This window comes from Purpureocillium takamizusanense, chromosome 12 (genome assembly GCF_022605165.1).
Source record: "Purpureocillium takamizusanense chromosome 12, complete sequence".
NCBI classification, from domain to species: Eukaryota; Fungi; Ascomycota; class Sordariomycetes; order Hypocreales; family Ophiocordycipitaceae; genus Purpureocillium; species Purpureocillium takamizusanense.
The window spans coordinates 373,784-400,889 of record NC_063079.1 but is presented as its reverse complement, the minus strand read 5'-3'; the positions used below and the strand labels follow the sequence as shown (position 1 = coordinate 400,889).

General features: G+C 59.4%; 4 protein-coding genes across 4 annotated transcripts; 3 read left to right on the top strand and 1 right to left on the bottom strand.

The window, feature by feature from the left end:
* The first annotated feature begins 431 nt into the window (after positions 1-431).
* On the top strand, positions 432-5,244 carry JDV02_010334 (uncharacterized protein). Its single transcript, XM_047992068.1, has 3 exons — positions 432-1,005; positions 1,062-3,395; positions 3,449-5,244. Exons 1-3 carry the CDS (start codon positions 821-823, stop codon positions 5,169-5,171), a joined length of 4,242 nt encoding a protein of 1,413 aa, XP_047848081.1. The 5' UTR covers positions 432-820; the 3' UTR covers positions 5,172-5,244.
* Positions 5,245-6,920: 1,676 nt separating this feature from the next.
* On the top strand, positions 6,921-10,154 carry RDS2 (Transcription factor). Its single transcript, XM_047992067.1, has 7 exons — positions 6,921-7,794; positions 7,990-8,012; positions 8,161-8,178; positions 8,317-8,662; positions 8,818-9,569; positions 9,630-9,826; positions 9,901-10,154. The coding sequence occupies exons 1-7, from the start codon at positions 7,596-7,598 to the stop codon at positions 9,950-9,952; spliced, it is 1,587 nt and encodes a 528-aa protein (XP_047848080.1). The 5' UTR covers positions 6,921-7,595; the 3' UTR covers positions 9,953-10,154.
* A 229-nt stretch (positions 10,155-10,383) lies between these two features.
* SPO22 (sporulation-specific protein 22) lies at positions 10,384-13,612 on the top strand (the record flags this gene model as incomplete). The annotated part of the gene is made up of 7 exons (XM_047992066.1): positions 10,384-10,441; positions 10,500-11,047; positions 11,102-11,839; positions 11,887-12,451; positions 12,498-13,061; positions 13,138-13,313; positions 13,388-13,612. 7 exons carry the CDS (start codon positions 10,384-10,386, stop codon positions 13,610-13,612), a joined length of 2,874 nt encoding a protein of 957 aa, XP_047848079.1.
* Positions 13,613-13,762: 150 nt separating this feature from the next.
* JDV02_010331 (uncharacterized protein) lies at positions 13,763-18,080 on the bottom strand. Its single transcript, XM_047992065.1, has one exon. The coding sequence runs from the start codon at positions 16,748-16,750 to the stop codon at positions 14,270-14,272; it is 2,481 nt and encodes an 826-aa protein (XP_047848078.1). The 5' UTR covers positions 16,751-18,080; the 3' UTR covers positions 13,763-14,269.
* Between the last annotated feature and the right edge of the window lie 9,026 nt (positions 18,081-27,106).

The window sequence follows — 27,106 nt, the reverse complement described above, 5'->3', positions numbered from 1 at the left end:
GGGTGGAGATGCCAGCGGTGGTGGAAGCTGCCGATGGTGGGGACTACCCGTCCATGGCTGAGGCAAGGCGGGAGTCGGAGCCGGCCGATGGAGAGCCAGCCCCTGGAGAGGCATCTGACACCCCGCCGTAGCACTATTGGAGCGAGTTCCAGCGGGGTAGCCCATGGTCCAACGGCTCAACTTGGAAGACCCGGGGGCTGAAGCCCCTCCAGTGGCTGCGCCCCGCAAGCTTGATTTGGCCGCGGGCAGAGGCCGAACGCCGCACTGTGCTACAGCCTGACGTCCCGCCGCAGCGATGGTGAAGCCCGGTGAAGGTGACTGGCGGGCTCTGCCGTATCTGGCGCAAGATACGCACCGTGTCGCGCAGTTACATATTCACAACCTGTAGTTGGAGAAAGATTGGGGAACGGGCGCAAAACGCCCTTGATTCGGGGGAAACCATCCCCAGCTTGGCCAACTCCGCCCACATCTAGCCGCATCGTCGCCACCCGCCTAGGACGACGCCGTCGTCCTTCTCAGACCCATCTAGGATTCCCCCCACGCAGAGATAACAAACCTCCATGACGACCCGAGTACAAAGCTTCGCCCCCGTCTCGCTGCTTCTTCGTTGTTGCTTCTTGGGCCCTTTGAACACCTGCTGCCCGTAGCTTTCTCTGCTCGCTGCCCCTTCTGCTTTGTTCCTTAACTCTGGCGGCCGGCCGCGCCTCTCTCTCTCTCTCTCTGTCTGTCTGCACTCTTCATGCAGACTCGGGCATAGCCCCTGGGCGAGACGAGACAATCAGCCAAAGCACGCAGAACCATCATCGGCGGGGCGGCAATCATGGCTCCAAGTGCCGTGTCTCCCGAGCGTGAGGCTCAGCCGGAGCCTTTGGCGAGCCTCACGGCCAAGTTCGACGACACCCTCCGATTCTACCTGAATGGAACCAAGGTCGTGCTGGACGAGATCGATCCCGAGATCACGGTCCTGGAGTACCTCCGGGGCATCGGTCTGACGGGAACCAAGCTGTATGTGCCTTCTTTTCTTCATGCTTATCTGGCAGTTTCTAAGACTTATTATCCAGCGGTTGCGGCGAGGGCGGTTGCGGCGCGTGCACCATTGTCGTGAGCCAGTACAACCCAACCACCAAGCAAATTTACCATGCCAGTGTGAACGCCTGCCTTGCGCCGCTGGCCAGCCTGGACGGCAAGCACGTCATCACCATCGAGGGCATCGGCAACACCAAGAGGCCGCACCCCACGCAGGAGCGCGTGGCCAAGGGCAACGGCAGCCAGTGCGGCTTCTGCACGCCCGGCATCGTCATGAGCCTGTACGCGCTGCTGCGCAACAACTCGGAGCCCTCGCAGGACGAGATCGAGGAGGCGTTTGACGGCAACCTGTGCCGCTGCACGGGGTACCGGCCCATCTTGGATGCCGCGCAGACGTTCAGCGTGGACAAGTCGCAGCGCGCGCAGAGCAACGGCGGGGGATGCTGCAAGGACGGCAGCAACGGCGCCAACGGAGGCGGTTGCTGTAAGGAGAATGGTAGCGACTCCAACGGGACCAACGGGTCGGCAGATGCGAACGACACCAACGGCAAAGCCGATTCGAACGGCGCCAACGGCGGAGGGTGCTGCATGCAAAACGGCAGCGGACCACCGGCTGGTGGCTGCTGCATGCAGAAGAAAGGTCTTGATGATCAGCCTATAAAGCGCTTTACTCCTCCTGGCTTCATCGAGTACAACCCTGACACAGAGCTCATCTTTCCGCCCGCGCTCAAGAAGCACGACATGCGACCCCTTGCCTTTGGCAATAAGCGCAAGAAGTGGTACCGCCCAGTCACGCTCGAACAGCTGCTCCAGATCAAGAGCGTGTACCCTCAAGCCAAGATCATCGGCGGCAGCACGGAAACCCAGATTGAAATTAAGTTCAAGGCGCTGCAGTATCCGGTGTCAGTGTTTGTCGGCGACATTCCTGAGTTGCGGCAGTACGAATTCAAGGACGATGTCGTTGAGGTTGGCGGCAACGTCATCTTGACAGACCTCGAGGGCATCTGTGAAAAGGCCATCAAGCACTACGGCCACACGCGCGGCCAGGTGTTTGAGGGAATCTTGAAGCAGCTCAAATACTTTGCGGGACGGCAAATCCGAAACGTCGGCACGCCGGCCGGAAACCTGGTTACGGCGTCGCCCATTTCCGACCTGAACCCAGCGCTGTGGGGTGCCAACGCGGTCCTAGTTGCCAAGTCGGCAGACAAGGAGACGGAGATACCCATGAACTCGTTCTTCACAGGCTATCGAAAAACGGCACTCGCACAGGATGCCATCATTGCGTCCATCAGGATTCCGGTCATTGCCGCCAAGGGAGAGTTCTACCGATCCTACAAGCAAGCCAAGCGGAAGGATGACGACATTGCCATTGTCACCGGCGCGCTGCGAGTCAAGCTGGACGATGAGGGTGTTGTTACCGAGTGCAACCTCATCTATGGCGGCATGGCGGCCACGACTGTAGCGGCGAAGACGGCAACAGAGTATCTAATTGGACGGCGATTCGCGGAGCTGGAGACCCTGGAAGGGACCATGAATGCCCTGGGCAAGGACTTTGACATGAAGTTCAGTGTGCCTGGTGGCATGGCCTCCTACCGCAAGGCTCTCGCGTTTGGCTTCTTCTACCGCTTCTATCACGATGTGCTTACGAACTTGGGTGGCCAGAGCGAGCATGTTGACAAGGAAGCTATTGATGAGGTCGAGCGAACGTTGTCCAAAGGCATGATCGACGAGAAGACTGCTCAAGCCTACGAGCTGGAGGTCACCGGCAAGTCCGAACCTCATGTCGCTGCGCTGAAGCAGACGACCGGTGAGGCGCAATACACCGACGACATTCCCGCCTTGAAGAACGAACTACATGGCTGCTGGGTCTTGTCGACGAAGCCACACGCCAAGATAAAGTCCATCGACTACTCCAAGGCCCTTGACATGCCCGGAGTGGTTGACTACATCGACAGGAACGACATGCCCTCCGCTGAAGCCAACAAGTTTGGTGCTCCTCACTTTGACGAAGTCTTTTTCGCCGAGGATAAAGTTCACACCGCGGGCCAGGCCATTGCCATGGTGTTGGCGACGTCGGCATTGAAGGCGCAGGAGGCGGCTAGGGCAGTGAAGATCGAGTACGAGGAACTCCCCGCGGTCTTGACCATCGAAGAAGCCGTGGAGCAGGAAAGCTTTCACCCTCTGTATCGCGAGATCAAGAAGGGGGATACCGAGGCTGCCTTCAAGAACTGCGACCATGTCTTCACCGGTACAGTGAGAATGGGCGGGCAAGAGCACTTCTACCTCGAGACCAACGCTTGCCTAGTCGTGCCAAAGACGGAAGATGGAGAGATGGAGATCTTTGCCAGCACACAAAACGCCAACGAAACGTGAGTCCCACTCACCCCTTCGCTATGCTAGTACGGAAGCTAACAGTTGGTAGGCAAGTATTTGCGTCGCGGGTGTGTGAGGTCGCGGCGAACAAGGTCGTCGTGCGTGTCAAGCGACTTGGCGGCGGCTTCGGTGGCAAGGAGACGCGCTCGGTTATCCTCAGCTCCGTTGTCGCGCTGGCAGCGAAGAAGACAGGCAGGCCTGTCCGGTGCATGCTGACGCGAGAGGAGGACATGGTGACTATGGGCCAGCGCCACCCGTTCATGGCCCGCTATAAGGTCGGTGTCAATAAGGACGGTAAGATCCAGGCGCTCGACTGCGATATCTTCAACAACGCCGGCTGGACCTTCGACCTGAGCGCCAGTGTCGTGGAGCGTGCCATGACGCACTCCGACGGCTGTTATCATATTCCCAACGTCTTTGTCCGCGGTCGGTGCTGCCGGACGAACACGGTCTCCAACACTGCCTTCCGTGGTTTCGGTGGCCCACAGGGCATGTTCATCGCCGAGACGTACATGGAGGAGATTGCTGACCGTCTCTCCATCCCCGTCGAGAGACTGAGAGAGATCAACTTTTACGAGCCTCACGGCATTACACATTTCAACCAGATGATTGAGGACTGGCACGTGCCGCTCATGTATCAACAAGTGCTGGACGAGTCAATGTACGACGCCCGGAGAAGTATGATTACGCAGTTCAACGAGGAGTATAAGTGGCGCAAGAGGGGGTTGTCTCTGATTCCGACCAAGTTTGGTATCTCCTTTACGGCGCTGTTCCTCAACCAGGCCGGTGGCCTGGTGCACATCTACCACGATGGGTCCGTTTTGGTAGCCCACGGTGGCACTGAGATGGGCCAGGGCCTGCACACGAAGATGACCATGATTGCTGCTCAGGCGCTCGGCACGCCCCTGGACAACGTCTTCATCTCCGAGACGGCGACAAACACGGTTGCCAACGCGTCCGCGACGGCCGCCTCGGCGTCGTCTGACCTGAACGGATATGCCATCTACAACGCCTGCCAGCAGCTCAACGAGCGCCTGGCTCCGTACCGGGAGAAACTCGGACCCAAGGCGACGATGAAAGACCTCGCACACGCGGCTTACTTTGACCGTGTCAACCTGTCCGCACAAGGTTTCTACAAGACGCCCGAGATCGGTTACACGTGGGGCAAAAACGAGGGCAAGATGTTCTTCTACTTCACGCAGGGTGTGGCGGCCGCCGAGGTCGAGATTGACACCCTGACAGGCACGTGGACGTGCCTCAGGGCAGACATCAAGATGGATGTGGGGCAGTCAATTAATCCGTCCATCGACTACGGCCAGATTCAAGGCGCCTTTGTGCAGGGCATGGGCCTCTACACGATGGAGGAATCGCTCTGGCTTCGAAATGGGCCCATGGCAGGGAACCTGTTCACGCGCGGGCCAGGCGCGTACAAGATTCCCGGGTTCCGGGACATTCCGCAGGAGTTCAACGTGACGCTGCTAAAGGACGTGGAGTGGAAGGAGCTGCGGACGATCCAGCGCAGTCGTGGCGTGGGCGAACCGCCGCTGTTCCTGGGCAGCGCGGTGTTCTTTGCGATTCGCGACGCGCTCAAGGCCGCGAGAGAGAAGAACGGAGTCAAGGCGGAGGTGGGCGACGACAAGGGGCCCGGCCTGCTGCGGCTGGAGAGTCCCGCCACGCCGGAGAGGATCAGGCTGTCGTGTGAGGATGATATCATGAGGCGGGCGAGGGTAATGCCCCAGGAGGGCGAGAAGAGCTTCTTTGTGGCTATTTAGTAGGCGACAGTGGCATGAGTAGATGAGCATTGATTTGACGTACAACGGTACCGTATGTAGGGTAAATTCCGGGTTATTCCCTTCACCCCTTGGCCATATTCATGTGACGCACTGCAAGTTCTTGACGGTTGATGTGCTGGCTGGCTTCCCAGATGGAATATCAGGCTGCGGCTCTGGTAGGCCAAGTTCCGTCTCTGAGGTCGTTGAGAGAAGTCGTCCGTTGGGCGGCGCCGGACGGGCGTTGCAGCAGCGCCAGGGCCAGCCGTGATTTCCCGAGCCCCTCGGCCGTAAGCACCCACATGGCTTGGTGGGGGCCTCGAGGGCAATGGTGGGTGGGTGACTACTAGTACCACAAGAGGTGCTAACGTTACAAAGTAACTCAACGTTCAGTACTAACGTACCTTTGTGCAACGAGCGGCGGCGCAGAGTGCATGCATGTCTCTCGGCCACGCCTTTATTACGGTGCGCTTGGCGACGGGCGACGGGCGCGCGGGCGCGCGTTACATGTGTCTGGAACGCAGCAGCACTCATGACGTCGCGTCGCATCGCATCGCGCGCCGAGGCGGTTGACCCATGCGTGTCTTTCAGGACGCCCGCGTCTAGCGCAGGGGGTGAGCAGGCAAAAGACATGAGGAAGGGGAAGTGAAGGAAAGCATGTGGAGGTAGGTACTACTGAGGTAGGTTGATGATGCCCGCGGAGTGGTAAGGTCGTAGTAACGGACAGAAGTAACTTGTTACTTCGTGCATGGCTTGCATGCCTGGCGGGATGGCAGGCTGGGGGTTCAGATGGGATGGGATGGCACCTCGGTGACAGGGGCCGCAGGGGGCGGCGGGATTGACAATTAAGGGGCCCTTGTTGGCTGCATGCGGATCCTCGGCTGCTGCCTCAAAGGTGCTGCTGCTCAGTCAAACCCCATTATTACAGTCCGTCTGTCTCGCCGTTAGACCGAGGTGCCCTGGATGAATCTCTGGCCATTGCTAGCCGCGCTGCTCAGCAGCAGCTACCTACCTATACGTACGCACGCCGTCTCCCTACTGGGCGGCCGCCTCCTTACTGCATTTACCACCCCGACTTGGCTTTCCCAGTTTGCGCGCCTTCTGTCCATCCATTCGGTCATGGTTGTGATTGTTGTCCAGCCCCGCAGCTGGCGGGCGCCCGCGCGCTCCACAGGCGGGCGACAGGGCTAGTAAGCAGCGAGCAAGGAAGTAAACCAGGTGAGGGCGCTGCCGACTCGGGCACTTGCCAGCTGCTCGAAATGAAAGGAGGAGGACGGGAGTATCTGCCGCCATGGATGCTGTAGATGATTTGCCTTTACCGTTTTCTGGAGACGTAGGGAAGTCAAGACGAAGGGCTGCATGCGCTGCGTCCGCCCTAGGTACTGGGTACCTCGTGCCTCGCCCCGGCTGCGCCTTCCGAGTTGGCCCCCTCCCCCGCAGCTGCGCGCGTGAGTTACAGCCAAAGCAGGACGGAGCCTTATTGATGTTACTACGTTAGTATCTAATACTACTACCTAGTATGCTTGGGGGGGGGGGCAGGCGCCATCCCGCCATGCGGCGCATTTTGGAGTGGATGCAGTGTGGTCGATGCAATTGAGTGCGGTGCTGGCGCGACCCAGGCATCGAGGTGGCCGATCAAGACAAGTACTTCGTACATGCTTTGAGCACGCTAACACCAAGTAACCGCCGAATACGCCTAGCACACACGACCCGGGCAGTACGTACTCACGCCTCCGAGCCAAATCCAAACGTAAAACTCCAAGAGCCAGCTCCTCCCCGTCCCAGCCTCATCCTCACGCCGAGTCAGCCCTCCGATTTCCCTCACTCACTGACTGGCCGCCGGACCTTGTTTGCGCACCGTCCCCCTCCAACTCGCTGCAGGCGGCGCCTTCACGCTGTCCGACGACTTCTGCAACCTCCCGGCCCCCCCCCCCAGTCGCAACCACGAGCTGTGCGCCGGCAGCGATCCCCACAATCCGGCAACCGGAATTGACGACAGCGAAAACGCCGCCGAGCCGCGCCCCTCGCTACTTCGTACATCTGGGGCACAACGCGCGCACGCGCGCATATACTACACGCACGCATTGGCCCCGAAGACCCAGATCTTCGCCATGCGCCATTATCCGTAGTCACGGATCGAAAAGCGCCCATCCAGGAACGAACACGGGAGCGAAGCAGGGCTTGGCGCGACGTCGCCGCCAGAGTGGACGGACGAGGAAAACGCCGCAGGCCCGGCAAAACGCTCAACTACCCGCACGACACCGAGCGCCGCCTCAGTTTTCCCTCGTTTGCAAAACGCCTCCGAAATACAGAAGCAGAACTGGCACTGGACGGGCCAGATCCGATGGGAGCACAGCGCTGGACGTGAGCGAGTGAACAACGCAATCATCGGCCGCGCTGCGCTACACTGCGCGCCACGCTACTGCCATGGACAAGGAGGGCGCCGGCGCCGGCGCCGGAGGGAAGGTTGTCGCCGACCGTGTAAGGCCGGACAAGACGGCTGCAACAGAGGGCAACCATGTTCACGACCATGGCGGCAAAGATGGCGCAAAGACGGGCATCGAGGGCGCCGCCGGCCAGGCGCACTCCGGCAAGAGCCCCAAGAAGAGGCGCAAGGTCAATCATGGTAAGCAGAGCTCACGCATGTCCCCCAAAGTTGCTGCCGTGGTGTGCTTGGTAGGCCCCGCGGGGAGGGGGGCCAAGCCCGCGGGAGCCCGCAGGTTGCCATCGGCAGCTTGCTCTCCTCGCCTCCGATCACGCCTCGGCACAAGCAATATTACTGGACTGGTGGGCTGACACTCACGGCTTCTTGCCGGAATAGCTTGCGTTTATTGCCGACGATCTGTGAGTCTTGTCCAACGTCTCCAGCACGATGGCGCCTTGCATGCCCAGACGGGATCATGCATACCTTGGAGAGCTCTCCAAATCCCCGAGCGCAATATTGTTAGCGTGCACAGGGCTAACCAGACTACTTCTCTTCATCGCCCTGCAGCATATGACTTGCGATCTTGTACGTATATATGAAACGACCTCGGGAGAGGCCTGGCCGACATCGTGCGCGTTGCAACGTGCACCACTCGGAGCGGCCGCGTCCGACCAACTCTCCGCCATTTGTTAGCACTGTACACCGCCCTAACGTCGTGGATAGGAGCGACCATGCACGCGATGCCTCAAACGGAACATTGGCCATCTCTGCCATGACGAGCCCCGTGAAGGCGATGCCAAGAAGCTCAAGAACGGCAAGCCCGTGACCAGCGCCGCACCCGCCGACGACTCAGACACTCAGACGCCTTCAGACGTAGCCCGAGCCTCTGTATCCAGCACCATGGGCCCGCCCCCCTCGTTCGACGGCACGAGGCAGCGATCCTCGAGCGGGTTCAGCGCCAGTGGTGTGATCAGCCAGGGAGACCCGTTGTCACTTGTGCAACAGGGCGGCGGGACGAGTATGCAAGGAAACGGGTTGAACAGCAGAGCGACTGGTAACGCGAATCAATGTACGTGCGCTCTCGGTGTTGAGAGTCAGACCGCCGTTTGCTGTGTGCTCTCGGGAGCTTGCTGAGCAGGCCACTCAATCCCCTTTTCCCCTTGATCCTGGCCTCGGCCGACTCTGGTCAGATATCATGGGCCCAAGAGCTGACTTTTGTTTCAGTTGCTGGTTTCTCAGACGCGTGGTTGACGGCCCAAAACTTCAATGAGATGAGCAGCTACAACCCCAACTACATGATCGGGCCTCACGTCACGCACGAGTTCAACCTCCTGAACGACTTCCTTCACAGCGGACTTTTGGATGACAGCGGGGCCTTGGCGCCAGACGAGACACCGCAAAACAACGCCTTCACTAGAACAGCAAACCAGACGGAGATGTTACCCGAGTACGGCAACAGAACAGGTCCCCCGGCCAGCAATACAGGGTCCAACGCTGGTTCGATGCCGCCGCCGCCAAACGTTGACGGGAAGAGCGGAGCTAGAACGGCGACAGACAAGACGCGCGAGTACTACCTTCAAGCTGCTGATCCGTCTGGAAATGATAATGCCGAGGAGAGAATGGCCCGTGTGCTCAGGGCCAAGTACGACGCAGGGTTGCTGAAGCCGTTTAATTACATCAACGGCTACGCTCGCCTAGGAAAGTATCTGGATGGCCATATCGCACCCTCGTCCAAGCAGAAGATTTTGCGGACGATCAATCAGTTCCGACCCAAGTTCCGGGAGAAGGCACAGGGCCTCACGGACATGCAACTCGTATACGTTGAGATGTGGTTCGAAAAGCAGTTGATGGACTATGACCGCGTCTTCGCCAGCATGGCGGTGCCGGCATGTTGCTGGCGGAGAACGGGAGAGATTTTCAGGGGCAACAAGGAGATGGCGGAGCTGATCAACGTCCCCGTGGACCAGCTACGAGACGTGGGTACCCCCGGCTTCGTTATACCCAAATGTTTAACTGATCGTCTGACTCGTGCTCAGGGGAAAATCGCTTTGCATGAGATTCTGACTGAAGAGTCCATGGTCCGCTACTGGGAAGAATTCGGGACAGTTGCGTTTGATCCAGCTCACGAGACGCTTTTGACTGCCTGCTCCCTGAAGAACCCCAGCGATACTTCGGACCACCCGATAGTCAAGTGCTGTTTCTCGTTCACGATTCGCCGAGATGAACATAAACTGTGAGTCGCTTGCAGTCGACGGGCTCTGACGAGACGCGACCAAAAGAGCTCAGGCTGACGATGATGTTTTGCAGACCGGCGCTGATTGTGGGCAACTTCTTGCCGCACGACCCGCCCCCCAACTAGTTCTTTGGTCTTTTTTTGGTTGCATTCGGTGATGGAAAAGGCATATGCGGTGGGTTGGGCATGGAGGGCGCATGGTCTGGGGGAGTCCGGGATCGGTCAAGTCCATTATTGTGTTTATCGTATATGAATGCCAACGCACATGCGCGATTGAGTCACTGCAGTTCCTGGGTACTTGTATATGCCCCTGATACTCCCTTAGCCGATGCCGATGCCGCAGTGCTGCGGTTTCCTGCTGTCATGCGGAAGGGACGGGATGCCGAAGGGAAGGTGCGCCGGAGAGCCACGAGATCGAAACCAAGGCAGGTACGGACTAGATGCAATTGAGACCGCTTCGCTTCCCTCACCTCACTTATTCTTCGGTCGCGAAACACTTGAATCCCACTCTGTATCTTGCTTATAGGGACTACGGCTACGGTGTCAAGTCATCCAACATGACGCCTGTGGACGCCGTCACCGCCGGCCGCGAGCGGAAGGTTCGTTCAGTCATCGGTACGCCATTGGATTCCTAGCCCTTCCGAGTCCCGAACTCACCAGCGTGCCGTGGCAGAATTTGCCAGCAATCTGCAGTCGAAGCTTTCGGAGACGCGAGACGAGGCCTCTGCCGACGTGCTCGTCGCCGATCTGAGCCATCACATCCAGACGATTGAGGGCCTTCCCAGACAGCACAGCGCCGAGATCCGGAGACGCGACGCCAAGAACTTGGAGCGTCATGGCAGAGACCTGTGGAACCTCTGCATCCGAATCAGGCGAGACCTGTCGGATACCTTGTCGCCGACGAATCCGCGGATCAAATTGGTTCTGCGGGTAAGGCTATTCAGCTTTCTCATATTGGAGACAGGACGCCGAGCGGCTGCAAGATGGATAAAGCAGCCCGAGGCCGGCTCAGAGGCGGCGTACCTCCTCAAGTTGGCTCTAACCCTAGGAAGAATATGCATTGCCGATGAGGACCTGGACTCGGCACGGTTGGCCTTGCAGAAAGCAGCCGAATACGTGGACCGTATGAAGGCCGATGACACCAGGACGGGAGGCCCTAGTGGCACTGGGGCCGTCGCAACAAAACTCGAGGCGGAATACTTTACGATGAGAATGACATTGGTACGCGCTTCACTACCCAAAAAAACGCGCATCTGCTGACGACTGGCTGGCAAGTCGTGGAAAGATGACTGCCTCGACGTCACCGAACACATGTACTCCAAGATGGAGCCTCTCTTGCCCAGTCTCGACGTCTCATCGGCCGAAACCATGTCAAATACGATATACCAGATTGCCAGCGCCCTGGGCACCAAAAACAACTTCAGTTTGGCCCTGAAGTGGTTTAAACGAGCGCATGACATTCTGCAATCGCAGGACTTAGAGAAGCTCTCAATGCATGGCCTGGAACTGCGCCTGGCAGTCTTCCAAGGCAGAGTTCAGATCCTTCTTGGCATTGGATCAACCGACTCTCTCCAAGAAGCAAGCGATCTCCTCGCCTACGTCGAGTCTGAGATTGGAGACAGGCCCGTGGTCCTTGCCTGGCGGCTCGAAATCCTCCAGCATGCCCCAGGCGAGGTCTTCGATGTCGAGGCCTACGCGAGTATACTTCTTCGGATGATAAAGTGCTTCGACTTCATGAATGAAACGGTGGAACTTTTGCTTCACCATATCAGGAATCTTCACGAGAAGAGTTCGCGTTTGGCCGGGAGGCTCTTGGATGAACTGACGAGGCAGCATATTGCGCAGAGCGGGAAGGCGGAATGGATCAACAAGGTCGTCGTGAGGCGAGTGCAGATGGCGACGACGGCGCCCACATCCACGGACTCTCTCGATGAACTTGGGAATTACTTGGACCTCGTACATGATGCCCTTTCAGGGCCCCTGAGCCTCGACCCCACAGGAGCGGCGCAAGCTGTAAGGTGACAGCGCCAAAGATATTATCCAGCTAACATTTAATGCAGCTTCTATGGAAGAAAATGGAGTCGTCTTGTTCCAAGGAGAGGTTTACGGCGGCGGACGCGTGGTGTGCGGTCGCGCTGCATCCAGTTTTCAACAGCTCTGGCGAATCCAGCCAGGGCAAATTTGGCCGGAGACGGATCCAGTGTGCCATTCGATTAAACGACCCAGGGAGAGCCAGAGCCGCGTTCCAAAGTATGACGGACGGACAGAGGAATGAGCCGTTAACGAGGTACCTCATGTTCAAGGTTGCGCTTCTCAGTTGGGACCATGAGCTGGGGTGCCAATGCCTCGAGCACCTTGGCCGAAGCTCAGACAGTGACAGAGTCCGAGACATCATCTATGCCTGCGTCCGGGAGGCACAGCAAGTTGGAGACAAAATCTGCACCTTGGCAGCGCTTAAGACTGTCGCCCAAAGTTGGGCCTACGGGACGAAGTTGTCAAGCAACTACCCAGCCATTTTGCGTTGCACTGTCCGTCTCATACGGACAATCGAGGAGGACAATACCGCTGACGATGAGGGCCCCACAGACGATTTTGCCGGAGACCTTTGTGATGTCTTTGAAAAAGGTATGCCTACCCGCGGCTCGAGTTACCACACTACTCATATCATCAGCTGCCGAGCATGCGAGACAACACCCGAAAGACGACCAAGGAAAGAAGATCTTCACGATACCTGAGCTCCACTGGTTTCGGAAGAACTCGTACAACATTGGTGCGACCGAGTGCGACAAGTGGGAGCCGCAGTGCATAGTCCGCATCTTTGCCGCCTGTGTAACTTACATTGGCTGCTATCCAGAAGACATGCCCTTGACAGACATTGCGGAACTCTCGCTGATGGGCATGCGCTGTCATTTCGTAATCGCTGCGGCTTCGGTCGCTCTCGCGCGAGCTGAAGACAAAGTGGACCAGCAGCTGCAAGAGTATCTCGCAGCAAGACACCACGTTGCCGGCTTTGATGCCTTGTCCCAACGGGATGTCGGTCCTCAAGGCAAGGGCGTCGCAGCAGACTTGCTCGCCAAGTGGACAACGCTGTCCGTGTTTGACTTTGAGAGCGCCGTGGCACTGAAGGCATGGACCGACCTAAACACCATCATCAGAAAGGCAAAGGTGTGCAAGGATGAAGTAGCCTACAAGGCGATGGGGGATTGCCTGTTACGAGGCAATGTCCCTGGCAGAGGTATGCGCGCGGTCACAGACAGTCTGTCACACGAGCGGCTTGGCATTGGGATACTCACACCAAGCCCCGTGTATAGTCCTATACTCGACCATGCGGCTCATTGTCAACGAGATCTTCGAGCTCGAAAACTTTGACAGCGCCAAGCTAGCCAAGTACTTGCGTTGCATCTTCCAGGCCGTCTTGCCGACAGATGACGAGCTCGCTTTGCAGCTGCTGAATCAGGCGCTGCAGCTTGCTCGCGAAGGTGCCCAGGTGCGTGCGTGCGTGTGGGCTTGCTGGGACGTTGTGATCGACCTGCACGATGTGATTGCTTATATTGCGGTTAGATGCGCTCGCCTTTTCCCGCGCTGGAGCTGGAATGGCTCGTCGCCTCGACCTTCAACCACGCTATCGATCATTTCGCACGCGGCGACGAAGCCAGTTGTCATCGATGGGCGCTCAAGGCTATGGATCTGGCGGAGTATGCCGACGACACGGGCGCGCTGGCCGCTACTTTGCAGGACAGGTTTGCCAAGTTGCGGCTCGAAGACCATCGCCCGAATCCAGTGTGACGACGGGGCTCAGACAGGATGCGGAAGAGGATGCACGAAACTAGTTAATAGGGCCACAAGATCACGCCGGACATATTCAGCAGGCAACGAGAGCCCCATTTTCAGAGATGTGTGGTGGGCGAAGAATGGGCATTACTCATTGAAATTTGGGATGCGGCTCTATGCTTCAAGACGTGACTCGATACATCATAATTATGAAAGCGGCAGCAAAATTCAAAGCAAAAGCCCGTTCCGTGGCGACCCGGGCATGCGTGTATGCATGCAGGCGGGGGAGGGCGGAGTTTGCGAGTCGCACAAGAAGACATGGCTGGCCGTGAACCAAGCCCCTTGCACACGCACCATGGTACCACCCGGGCGTCCGAGTCCAGGTGTGCGTGCATGTAGGCGGCGCAGGCTTTCATGATAGCAAGTAGGAGGAGGCGCGTGGGAAAAGGAGAGGAGGATAAGAAGAAGAAACAAAAGGAAACGAAGAGCAAAACGGCCACTCCGATCCTGATCCGTGGTATCTCCAAGCTCTGGTATGCCCCATCCAGAATGACAAAAGGTAAAAAAGGGAAAAGACCATGGGTGAACGAAACGTATTTGCGAGAGAAAAGGGGGGCGGGGTGTCCCGAACCCTGGTACGGCAGCCAGGAAAAAAGGACTGACTTCTCTCGCTCATATTATGTTGGCGATGCTGATGCGTTCGGCGCCCCTCTTAACGACGGGGTTGGACGTCGGGCTGCTGCTCGAAGGCGGCGGGCCCCTGGCGTCGGACGCGAAACGCGGCGCGTCCGAGAGGCGCTGGATCTCGACGGCCGCCACGGGAGACTCGCTCTTGACCTGCGGCGGGGGCAGAGGCGCCCACGGGGCAGTAGCAGTGGTAGTAGCGGTAGTAGTGGTGGTAGAGCTGGCGGCGGCCAGCCCTCGAGCAGCCGCCTCGAGGCGCGCCCAGCCGCCCCATTCCCTGCGCTCTTCTTCCGTCAGGCCGGTGCGGAGCTCTGAGCTGAAGAGCCCATTCTCGCTGGCGCCGCCGGACGCGGTGCTCGACTTGGCCGGGGGCGGCTCGTTGTCCTGGACGGTCCATAGCCACGACCTCTGCGGCGAGGCCTGTTGATCGGCCGATACGTATGCCAGAAGCTCTTCGTCACGGGTCAAAGAGGTCAGGAGTGCCGCGTGGTCAACCGAGGGCCTTCGTGGAAGATAGCTGGCGTGTTCAGCCCGTTTGGCGACCAAGGTGGATATGAAAAAGGACAGGTATCGTCCGCACGAGAGGGTGATGTCTCGTCTGGCGTCGATGGCCGCGAGGGCCCTGATGAGCGTGGTCGCGTGGTCGAGGTAGCCGGTCAGAAGCAGGAACAGTGTCGAGCGGAAGATGTGGGTTGCGAGCAGAGCCGTCGCACCGTCCGCGGGGGACTTGGTTCGGCTGATGAGCGATGCTGTCTCGAGGGCGACGTGCGTGCAGTTCTCGATGGCGGCAAAGCGAACTTCGGGCGAGCAGCTTGGCGACAAGTTGTGTCGATGGACGAGAAGTCTCGCGTGGAATAGGTAAGCCAGCGGGGCCAGAAAGTGCGGTGCCAATGCCACGGTGTTGTTAGGATCGCATGCTGGAGGGAAAGTGCTCAGGCACTTCTTGAAATGCCCGTCAAACATGCCCAGCTGGCCGGCGGAGAGTCCCAGGGCATCCATCGATCTGATCATGGACGAGTACGACCGCACGACATGAATAATGGCCAAAAGGGAATGTGTCAGCGGTTCCGCCCCGTTCGGGACGCGCATTCCGTCCTCACGAAGATACTGATCGTCCACGGCAGCCGGAAGAGACACATCGCAGTCCGTATCGTCGATCAGAAAAGGGTGCCCCATCTCCGTGGCCATTGTCCTATCGAGGATGTAAATGGACCACCAGGTTCGCCGCCGCATCTCGCCCTCAATTACGGGCCAGGACCCGGACTCAGAGTAGAGTCCGAGATCCTGCCCAACGCGGACGGCATTCCCAAGCCAGTTCCAAGCGGCGGATTTCAAATTCATCTCGCCAAGGCATAGAGAGATGAGCACTAAAGCCCGCGCGTTGTTGAGCGTGTGGTGGTTGTTCCAGGGATCCATGACTTTTCGGGCAGACTCCAAGAGCTCGGCTGGCCGGTAGAAGGTGGTGCTGGTGGGTGGTTCAGGGCTGAAGAGACTACCGGCCGCAAGGACCGCAAAGAAGAGCGATATCCATGCAGACGAGACCCGCTGAGGATTCGACCGGTACAAGTCGTCGACCATGGCCTGGAACGTCGGCATATGGACAATGGGAAACATTGTATGCGCAGAATTGCAATACGAGTGCAGAAGCCGGTCCACGACGGGTTGAGGCGGGAGTTCCGGGGTTGGACAGTCGAGCATCGTTGGCGGAGGTTGGCGAAACTGTGCTGGTGGGTTCCAAATGCCCTTGGAGAGGCTGCGAACGCTTGCCCGCGCCCTCGCCAGCTCTGGGTTGGGAGGATGTCGCCTGCGCTGCTTCGGCTCGGACCCTACCGGGGGTAGCTGTGTGAATGGTCGATCTGCGGGTTCCATTTCCATGTCCATGGGACCCTCTCTCTCACCGAGCAACCTGCGCAAGTTGGAGTTGTCGCGCTTCACCCTCTCGATCTGCTTCTCCAGGTCCTGAACCTGCTTTATCGACGACATCCTTCGGTTCGTCTCCTTGGTAAACTGACACTTGACGTTTCTGCTGGAACATTCTGAGCAGCTGGTAGTCTCAGTGGCGTCGCACTTGACCTTTCTCTCTCGGCACGCGTCGCAGCTCGGGTCCTTGCGACGCTGACGATATGCCCTCTTCTGGCCCTGGCTGCCCGGAGTCCCTGGCAAGTGGCCGTGGCCACCTCCCTGGCCGCTCATGACCGAGTCGGTGGAGGCTAGAGACTCGCGCCCGAGCACCGAGCTGGACATGGACGCGTACGGGGGGAAGCCTTGGTGGACAGGAGGCAGTGACGGCATGCCAATGGGCTGGGGACTCGGCGCGGCGTTGGGCCGCGCGCTCGTGCCCAGAAGCCCCCCTAGATACCGAGATGGTGGCCGCGGCGACGTAGCAGAAGAGACGGACGAGGAGTCGTATGACCTTGTGGATGGGTTGGGAGATCGGGCGTATGGGTTGTGCGACGATTCGGCCGCCATGGCTAGGACAACCCGTCTCGAGGGGCCAGCCTCCTTTGCGCCGCGGAAGAAGTTGGCCTATCCGGCGAGCGAGGACACCGCAAGCCACGAATCTGGCGGCTGATGCCGTGCGGTGTCGGAACGCTCGCGCGGAGTGCAACCGTGGGCCGGCTTTGGCGATGGCGGTGACCGAGCAGCAGGAAAGGAAACCGGGGACTGAGAGCTGTGAGGGTTGGAATTCACACAAGGCGGATGCTCAAACACCGCGGCGTGTAACGGATCTCGCTTCTCCAGCCAGACTCGTGTCGAAAACCAATCCAAAAGCTCGACCTGGTGGCCCTTGAAGTCGGGTAGGGGCCAGTCAAAATCGGATCACGTCGATGGGCGTCGTATCTGGTCGTGCCGCAGGCCCCGTGCTACTCGACCCTGCTGAGTTGCCAGAGATGCAATTGCTGTAGTCAGACTAGGATACGTCGCAGGGCCCCAGGTGGCGATACTCCAGAGAACGTTGGTGGCTCGTTGGCGTGAGCGCGTCGGCCGCCACTGGAGAGGCGACGAGACGAGACGATGCGATGCGATGCGGCGCCCCCAAAGACTCGACTCGTCTCCTCGCAGCCCAAACGACCCGGTCTCCGTAGGATGCAGCGGCACGGCGGGCAGTAGCACCGTCGGCATGAAATGGGAGGCAGCCTGCCGGAACGCTGCTGATCTGGAGGTGTCGCGGTGCGCTGCGGTGCGGTGCCTCGTTGAGACAGCAGGGCAAACGCGCGGCCGGTCACTGACAGCCTTTCGGGTCAGTCGGTTATACTGTAGACGCAAGGAGCGAGCGCGAGCAGCTCCACGAGGAACGATAGAGACTGGATTCGACTTTGTGCAGAAGCAGCTGTCCCCCCTGGACGTGCTCCAAGCATAAAGAATGGTATGTTTTTGTCCTGGTCTCGGGTCGCGACAGTAAAAATGTCAGCAGCAGCAGCAGCAGCAGCAGCAGCAGCAGCAGCGCTCGGCCGTGATCAGCTGGGGCTCTCCGCGCATTAAAGCAAATTCGGGGAATATTGTTTGGATAGTGCTATGGACATGGGGCTATGATGGGGTGGGAAACGTCGACGGAACCCTGGGACAATTTTGGGGGTGGACTGGACTGGGGCGGTTGAGATCAGCCAAAGCCACTAACGTGTTTCGTCGACGGCTGGGATCTTCGGGGGCATGTCATTCATTCATGGGATCGCTTTTGCCATCCGCCCGCCAGCCAGCCAGCAGGTAGGGCAGGCAGGGCAGGCTGCCGAAGCCATGCTCTGTGTGTGTGTGTGTGTGTGTGTGTGCGTGTGTGGTGCGCTCTGCTGCTGGTGCTGCTGGTGCTGCATCGTGGGTACTGTACATCCAGTGCCTACAACCACCTACCTTATTACCTACCTCCTTGACCCGGTCCAGTACTGTATCCCTGCCACGACTCAATCGGGGGGGGGGGGGGGCGTGTTTTGGGTGTGCCGCCCTCTCTCGTCCTTGGACCCGTCGTGGGGCGCTGTTGTCATGGTGGTGGATGGATGGTCGAGGCACGATCGATTTGGCCTGCTGGTGCCTCCGACTGCCGCCACCGCAGCCGCCGCCCGTGGTGAGCCGCTCTCGAGTATCTCGAGCTTGCCAGTACGCTCTCTAGCGGGCGACGCGGTTGGCTTTCCTTGCTCCGGGTGAGTGGCGCTGTTGGGCCGCCGTCCCTTGTATCGCGGACAGTGCCGGAGCCGGCGCCTGCGCCTGTGTCAACGGCGCAACAGAGGCAGCCGAAGGACGGACGAGTCTTACCTGACCCATCCATGCCATCCAACTGGGGGCAAGCCAGCCAGCCCCTACGACGAACGAACCCGCTGCCCCTTCTTCCACCATGCTTGCTCCACCTGCTGCTAGTGAAAGAAAAGATGATGAGCGACACACAGCCCGCGACAAAGTGGTGGCCTACTCGTCCCCAAGGTAGCAGCATATGTACACGTATGCTATGCCTGGCGGCCAGCGGCATCATCCCCTTGGGGCTCACTCACTCACAAGCCCTCACCAAGTCGGGCGGCGCGTGCCATGCCGGCGCTCTAGTTGAGGTTAGTGGGAGCGCCCCGGCTGGGTGGATGGACGTGTCGGAGTTGAGCACCGGCAACAGAACCGTCGTCGGCGGTTCATGTGCAGAATCCAGATATCGACCGCAGTCCGTCGGCATCCGGCTCCCGGAAAGGTCGCCCAGTCTCTCGTGTACTACCGCAAGCAGGCCATGCAGCGCCAGTCAGCGGGGAGCACAAACTATCCCCTCGACCGATCATGCCAAGCTTTCCTCGGCATGTGGCTCCCGCTGGGTCCAGGTCTCCTATTTCTGGATATGATGTGCACCCAGAAAGCAGGGTGCAGCAACTGCCCTTTCGAGTCGAGGAGCGGTCCAGCGGCCTCGTGCGTGGCAGCAAGGCCCTGTTAGTGGTGCGCGCCGCGCCAAGAAGCAGTCCTTGCTGCTCGACCCGTCCGTCCGTGGCGATATCTATACATCCCTGATTTGCTCTGCCGAGTGTGTGCAGACCGTGTCTTTGGCATGGATGACCTTGCCTTCTCCCCCACGCACCAGCACCATAAGGTTTGGGGATCGTCCAGATGCACCTAGCACATGTTCAACGGGCATGGCTACCGGCAGTTCCAAGGACGATACTACTTCGTCGTACGTGCCATGGATGAATCAGCATCTGCGTCTGCCCGACGCGACCCGAGTTGACGAGACCTTGGACTCCATGTGCAGGCATGATTGCAGCGCCGTCGACTAGTGAATGGGTCGTTGAAGCGCCCCAGGCCCACCCACGCTCCGCGCGCCAGCCGTGAAAAGGACGCACGCGCCGAGAGGTGACAGCGTTGCCTGGGTCTCGGGGCAACATTGGCGGGCCGAGTTGAGCCTCAAACTGGTCCGAGGAGCGCAGCACAGCCGCCAAGGACGCGGGATACCGCAATAGTGAGGCCTCGGGCGCATGTTACTCGTGCGAAGCCTATTACCACCTCCCCTGCCGACTCGATAGTCCATCCGACTCGTCGACGCTCGAGACTCAGGACCGCTGTAGATCCACGGTTTAGGCCCAGGATGTACGAATACTGCGTCTTCCTCGTGCGAAGCGTCCTACACTGGCTTGACTAGAACGCCGCTGCTTGCTTCTTCGAAACGACGCCAGCCTTGGTTGGGGAGATGGCCACTCGCTCGGAAGAATGGCACTCGTCGATGAGCATACTAGCTACACTTGGCCCTTTTCAGAGCGTCCTCCGGGATCCCACCAGGCGTCTCCGAGGGCGGATGGTGCCGCCGTGCGAGATGGCAATGCCAGAATCAGAATGGACGGCGAGCGAGAGCTCACTGTACCTACCAATTTACCTGACTTGAACATGCCAAGGCTTCGAGTTAGCCTGTGGGCGGCCAAGTGTGTGGACCAGGATGCCACCCCTCCGCGTGCGCGCCAATGGCACGGCAGTATCCGTGACAGAACAAGGAGGAGGTGACGAGTCCCCTCAGGGTCATCGAGGGTGGGGAATTCGGTTTGCAGCCGAGTGAACCGCCGGAACAAGGCCCTTGTCTGAAGGGAAAGTGATCTCGATGGTGCTTGCTTCCCTCGCAGCGCCACACGACGCGGGGCGAGGGCCAGTCTGGCAGAGAACCAAAACCCACGACGCGACTCCTGGGCGTGCATGTCGTACATGCATGTACAAGTCGCAGGCCGGTGCGCGCGCCTTTACGCCATGTCCCCCCATCCACGGCCTTTGGTGCAGGGCTGGCAGCTTCGCAGGCGGCGTCGGGCACAGGGCGGCCGCCGAGAGTAACGACTAAGTTAGTTGTCATCCACTTGTGCTTGCATGGGCCCGGGCGGCCCAGGGAAGTGGCGCTTGTCCTGCTGGTGAGCCGTGGACTTGATGCTTGTCTCGTGGAGCGACGGTTTAGCCCGGCCGCCATCCACTCACGACCCTCAGCAAAGGACCGCAATGGGAGTGGACGATGCTGATCTGAGATGCGTTGTCGCCGGATTGCCAAAGACCTCGGCTGAGAATAGCGCCGGGCGACGGGACGACGTTGCTTGGCTCAGCGAGACCCTGGACTGGACCGACAGATGACAGGGTTGCAACGGCTGGGAACGGACGGGCCGTTGACTTAGGCTGCCTTACATTGCGTTGTTCCATCTCTCCCCGTGTCGTCTCGTGTCGTGTCGTTGGAAGAGGAACGTACGACCCATCTTAGTCGAGCACCGAGAGCAGCCGCCGCGTGTGGCATGAGAGAGAGATGCGGATGCGACATTATGTGCGTGCTCGTGGGGTAGCATGGCTTCCGGCGAGTACGAGACGCGCTGTACCTGTAAGGCGTAGATGGGGATGCGTCGTGCTGTGCTGTTCATTTCTGCGCTCGTGGGCCGGGTGACCAAGGATAGCCGTTGCGTGCGTGTGTGTGCGCGCGTGCGGCGTCTGGCCCGGTCGTGTCGACTCGCTCGTCCGCTGTGTCAGTGGCGTATGCACCTTGGATGGAGAAGTGTATCGTCCCATACTTACTGTTGAAGGTACTTTTCCGTACCCCATCCCAACTTAGTGCGCAGGTCCTATCTGTGTAGCATCCCCTGACACGCATCCCTGAATATGGGCGGCTGTTGGACCCCACGATCGTGGAGACGGAGACGGAGTCGCAGGCGGACGGTGACCCCCCCATCAATGATGGAACAGGCAACAAACGGCCAGGTCGGGCGGGCACGCTGCGCGGTGTGTCGGCAGGCAGCACATTCCCCAACCGGGTATGGACGAGGCACGACCACCGAGCCAGCCATGCATGAAGACGTGCAGTCGAGATACAGTGCAGCGCAGTGCAGCACAGTATAGGGTGGGTGCGCGTGCGGGCGACATGAGCGCGGACGGACGGAGCTAACCGTGAGGGTTGCCAACCGCCGTGGTGGAGGTTGTTGCAGGCTGTCTGTCTCTCTGTCTGTCTGTCTGTCTGTCTGTCACGCACGCACGCACGCAGTCGAGTCTCGGCGGCGAGGCGCAACCATGCCGGTGCAACGTGTGCACCACGACTCCGGACGACCTACCTCCATCGTACCCTGGCTTGTATGGCACTGTACCATGCCGTACGTCTCATGTCTTAGGTAGGGGCTAGAGGTACGAGGACTGCCCCAAGGTGCGAGCACTCACGGAGCACGGCGGGAGGCGCTTTAGCTCAATCAATTCGGCCCAGAACTTGGAAAGAAGGAGTACTTGCTTCAGTTAGTTAAGGTAGTACCTTGGGCCAGTAACCTCCAATGCAAGTACGGAATCGTAGTGAGTACTAACCTCAGGCACTGAAGTTACTAGGCTCCCGCGGAAGGCACAGGATTGAGTCGTACCTGCTGAGTACTACCATATGCCTGGTAATAAAGCCTGCTTGCTGCCTGCGACGGCGGCTGCAGGGACTGAGGTAGGTAGGTACCTTCGTACCTTCCATGGCTGGCTTCCATGGCTCTAGGATCCAGCCAGAGCAAGTGCCACCACAGGAGCTCCCATCTTGCACAAGCACCTAGGGACCTACCTACCTACCGGTACCTGGGTAGTACCCATTGATAGGGGAGCTGCCACCTGTTGAGCCTTGGGTAGCACCAAAACCTCAATCCCGGATACACAAGCATACCTTCCATAATGTACAACGAGGTCTACAGCAGATAGGTGAGCAAAGAAAGTGAGTGGCCTCGTGGATGTTGGCCGGCCTCTGCTACCTCTTTCCCTGCAGCCACGCCTTGTCCAGGATGTTTCTTGCCTCGGAAAGCCACAGCTCCTGCCTCCCCTGCGGCCGGTGCTGCCCGCTCCTCCCCCATTGCTCATGACGGACGCCCGACTGCTTCGTTGCGGCACCGCAGATCTCCATCCGTCTTGTGCCTCTCCCCCCACTAGGCAGGCACGAGCCTGATGAATCAAGCCTCCCACCCGACTAATACAGCAAGGAGGGTGGGAGGCTGCCCTCCGTGGCTCCAGCTCCTTAGTACTAACTCAAGACAGCGAGAGGGCGGGCCCGGAGGCGCCAGAAGGCCACTCCCGCGCACATGTCCCATCCGGCGTCAATGGCCTCACTCCCAAGCCCCCTTGTGCTGACGAGAGCAGAGCCCGCCATATATGCTGGGGCGCGCGCCACGCAAACGCACATGCACCGTATGCAAGGTAGGTACCTACTCTTTCAACAGTCAGTCGTGTGGGCTGTAGACGCACGGCATTCGTAGACTTCCGACCCTGCCTATGCGCCACAATGATTCATCTCATCGGCGTGCTGTCCCCATGGCTTGATCAGCAGCACCATGCCTGCTTCTGCTCTTCCTACTTGCCCGAATAATCCCTGAGCACGCTCCCATACGGCGACCGAAGCCGACGCCAGCGAGACATGGCTGGCTGCACACGTCTGTTTCTCTCTTTCACGCTGCAGCAATCAGTACTGAATACCTAGTAGTGCTTGTTCTCACAATCCGCGAAACTCCCCAATGCCACAGGGTCGGTGTTGGCTCTGCCCGGGTGCCTGGGCGGCCAGCCCAAGTATTGTCGCGAAAAAGCCCCGGGTCATTCGGTCCTCACAAGACAGCGGAGCCATCGACTACGGGCCAGGAGCACGGAGCACATGGCGGCCATTATCACATCGACCTCGCAAGTCGTGAACCCGCACCCACCCGCCGCGACGACCGCCGCAGTCGGTAAAGCAGCCGAGGCTAGCGGGCCAGCAAAGGGGCGGGAGAGAGAGGTGATATGAGGTTGCCACTTACCACCAGTGAACCAGGATCTCTCGGAACGTCTCTGCCGCCCACACCTGGGCACCTCGACAGCCAGCCCGGACCACTGGTGATGTGCGCCTCTTCAGCGGCCGCGCCGGTGTCTGCGCCCCTCAAGGCGCCCGCGAATAGGCTAAAGTGGCTGGCGGCCATCCTGCCGCACCCAAGGGGCAGCACGCGCTCACTGCTCCCACCACCAAGGATCTCAGCTGGACCTACCAAATAACTTTACTTGCTTGCTTGGTACCCACCTGGAGATGACCATGTAGACATGCTGAGGCGGCATTCTGGCCAAAGCGCTCTCGCGTCGACCTTGGTTTATTCCCTCAGCCTACATGTACTGGGAGCAAGTATCCATATGGATAGCGACTGTGTCATGTTTTGCTGTACCAGGTACAACCAGCATCTTCGGCCCTCTGATAGATATGCTGCTTCGCGGTTGTCGTCATGCTCCTCCTGCCGGGCAGTTCGGGATAATGTTGATGGCTGATACCCTGCATATACTACATAACTGGCTGACCTATTCCAAGGACTTGGACGACCTTAACCCTCAAACACGAAGCACATCCGTTTTTGCTCGTCGTGTTGGTAGCCCTGGTCCTCGCATCAAGCAACCTCCCCCTTGGTTGCGTGGCTGTCACCGACCAACCAGCCGACATGGCAGCGCCTGGTCCGGCGACGATCGAGCACGGTTGGGGCTTCCTAAGAGGAAGGTCAACCAAGCGGGATGGCGGGCAACCAAGCCACCAGTCCACCGACCAGCCTTTGACGTCGTCACTCAAACGACTTGTTTGCGGAGGGGGTCGGTTTCCGCGAATCAAGCCTCAGCGGCGACATGCCCCAACACCGAGTCCCAGGCCTTGGCCTGTGGGGGACTCGGCTTCCCTGGACATGACGGTCGCGCCTCATTCCAGCCCAACTCCGCCAGGGGAAGACCGCTCGGTCGGCCCGGCTGTCACATCGTCCCGGGTTCCATCTCAAGTTACTAGTTAGTAGTATTGTCACGGCTCGACCTGCTTGCCATCGGCCCGTCGCCCGCCCAACGGCCAGCCAGGCAGCCAAGCGATTCATCGTCACCTTGACCTTGGCTTTTCGTGGGTGATTTTCGTTGACGGTGCGTTCCTCGCAGCCAGGCGAGGCAACGATTTTACACGACCGCTGTCTTTTCTTTTGTGCCCATTCGGCATGCGATGCGCGGTTGCAGCATGTTGACGACAACCTACTACTCAAATGACCCCCATGCACGCGTAAGCGCATGGCTCTTGGACATCGACATTCGGGTGGCACAGCACTCTCCTGACACCTGGCACCCATGCTAGGTGCTCCGTCCAAAGGCGCCTGGCTTGGAGCACGAAACACCGGCGCCGGGGTCGATGGGGCGTCCCAGGGCGAGCGGGCGCAACCCGACCCACGGCCGCAGCGACAAGTGGTGCCAGCTCTGTGGCTTCCAGAATGTCTGTGGGCTTCCACACCGTCCCGGCTTGCCCTGGAGGTGCGACCAGACCAGGCCCGCCGGCTCCAGCTCGCCCGGACCACATGGCTCGCCGCGCGGGACCACAGCTCCGTGTCTATTTGGACCTCGCCCAGACTAGCGGCTTGTTTCCGCAACAGGAGGATTGCGCGTCTATTGCTAGAGACTCCAGATAAACTATGGATGGTGTAGATCTATGTGCCTCCAGAGGAGGTACTGCTAATACTGTATTGCCGCGCGCCCGCCTGGGGACATGTGATGTTGCCTCCTATCCCTTCTCAAGCAGGCTTGCAGACATTAGGAAGAGTGGCTGTGGGTGATGATGGTTGACACTCTTGACGCACCCCCCCCCCCCCCTTTCTCTCTCCCCCTCCCCCTCCTCCTCCTCGGTCCACTGGCTTGCAAGAAGAGGAGGTAGCAGTCAAGCTTGCCCGCCGCACTGGATCGTCGTTGGGCGGAGGGCTAGAGATCATCACTCGTCATTTCCCCTCCTGGGTGCTGTATCGGACCTGCAGCGCAATCAATTCCGGAGCGAGCCCGCTTGGTCGGCTGCCTCCGGAACTTGCCAGGGGGCCGGAAAGGAGAGGGACCTGCAAGGTAATCATGTCTTGTATTGGGTGTCCCGACATCGACAGGGCCGAACCATGGATTGGCAATGGGAGGGGATGTCGGTACCCAGTCGCATCGCGAGTACAACTTCTTCACTCGAGTGTCAGCAGCACAGGCAAAATTGCTGTGGCGGGGTCGACTGGACTGGCACGGCTATAGAACTGGACTCTCAACGGCTCGGGTGAGCATGATGATTGTCAAGACATCTCTGTACATGCGCTTACGGTACTTGCTGTGCAGCGTCCATGGCCGGTATGGCCAGCGTTGCACCCGGAGCGAGACACTGTCTCACGGCTGCCCCTCGACCGGACCGACCGTACCGACCGTACCATACGATTCGGCATAAAAGAGCCCTCCTGGCAGCGGGGCGTTGGCCAAGGAGTAACTTGGAGACGAAGAAGGGTCCGAGCTTTTAGGCAGTCATTCATTCGGCTCAGACAAGACAAACGGACACTGACACAATGATTGCCAATGGGTGAAGAAGCCTTGTCCCAGGCCCTGGCGGACCAGATGGCACGAGGTCACGCTGGGGGGCTTCCTGGCCCCTGGTCTGCTGCGGGCAATTTGCACGCACGTACGCAGGTAGCCGGAAAGCCAATCTCGGGAGCCTCTGGCGCTAGAGGCGCGGCGCAACACGGACCGACGATCGCTGTTAGGCTGCGCCATCCGTCGGATCCAGCACGCGAGGCTGCTGGCTTTATTAGCAGCGGACCCAAGGGCCAGACAGCCGGGTTGCCGCCGGGGTGGGCAAGGATATGTTGTTGATGGGGGGGTGGTGGTGGTGGTGGTGGCCGCTGATGAATGCAGATTTCTGAGGGCGTTCTCTCACCGCCGATGGCAAAAGAGTCGGGCTGCCTCTGAACGGCGCCGCCCCGCTCTGGACGCAGAGAGAGTGAGGGAGAGAGGATGGTGAGAGGGCAACTGCCGCCCAAGCGAGTCAAGTTGGGACCAGGCGGCATTCAGGCTGTTGGCGGGCGTCATGGCGTCGACGAGGTTTGCTGTTGTGGAGGATCAAGCCCCTGGGTATCCCGGCACCTGGAAGCTCGTGCGCCGTGATCGCTTGCTTGACGATTCAGCCGACTCCAACATGGCCTGCCGACACAACCGGGAGGCTGACGAAATGACTCTTGGGCGCCATCCGCAACCCGGGACGGAAAAGGTCGTTTGTGCCGTGAGCCGAGAGCGCGGACGTGCATCGAGCTTCGACAACAGCGCTCGTCAAAGAAAGGGCTTTGCAGTACCGTGCCGAAAGAGCAACTAGAAGGGGCCTGATGCCCAGGACACTCCCGAGGTGGTGGCCGGCTCTCTCTTATTGCTGCTTCGAGGCCTTTGATGCACGTACATCCTACATCCGTAGTGCAGCACAGCATCCTGCTCACACTCTGCTTGGCTGATTTGCATATCAGGGCTGCCAGGTTAGACATGACGATTGTTCCGGCAATGGTCGTACGCCAGCGAATGATGGGCCAAGGATCGAGATGGTCGAGCCACTGGGAGGCGCTCCCGACGCCGACCCGTCACGGACGGTCACGA

Coding starts and splice junctions, on each gene's coding strand:
- JDV02_010334 (XM_047992068.1), top strand. CDS start 821: ATGGCTCCAAGTGCCGTGTCTCCCGAGCGTGAGGCTCAGCCGGAGCCT. Junction 1,006..1,061: donor GGTCTGACGGGAACCAAGCT/GTATGTGCCTTC, acceptor CTTATTATCCAG/CGGTTGCGGCGAGGGCGGTT. Junction 3,396..3,448: donor ACACAAAACGCCAACGAAAC/GTGAGTCCCACT, acceptor AACAGTTGGTAG/GCAAGTATTTGCGTCGCGGG.
- RDS2 (XM_047992067.1), top strand. CDS start 7,596: ATGGACAAGGAGGGCGCCGGCGCCGGCGCCGGAGGGAAGGTTGTCGCC. Junction 7,795..7,989: donor GAGGCGCAAGGTCAATCATG/GTAAGCAGAGCT, acceptor TTGCCGGAATAG/CTTGCGTTTATTGCCGACGA. Junction 9,827..9,900: donor CGCCGAGATGAACATAAACT/GTGAGTCGCTTG, acceptor GATGTTTTGCAG/ACCGGCGCTGATTGTGGGCA.
- JDV02_010331 (XM_047992065.1), bottom strand. CDS start 16,750: ATGGCGGCCGAATCGTCGCACAACCCATACGCCCGATCTCCCAACCCA.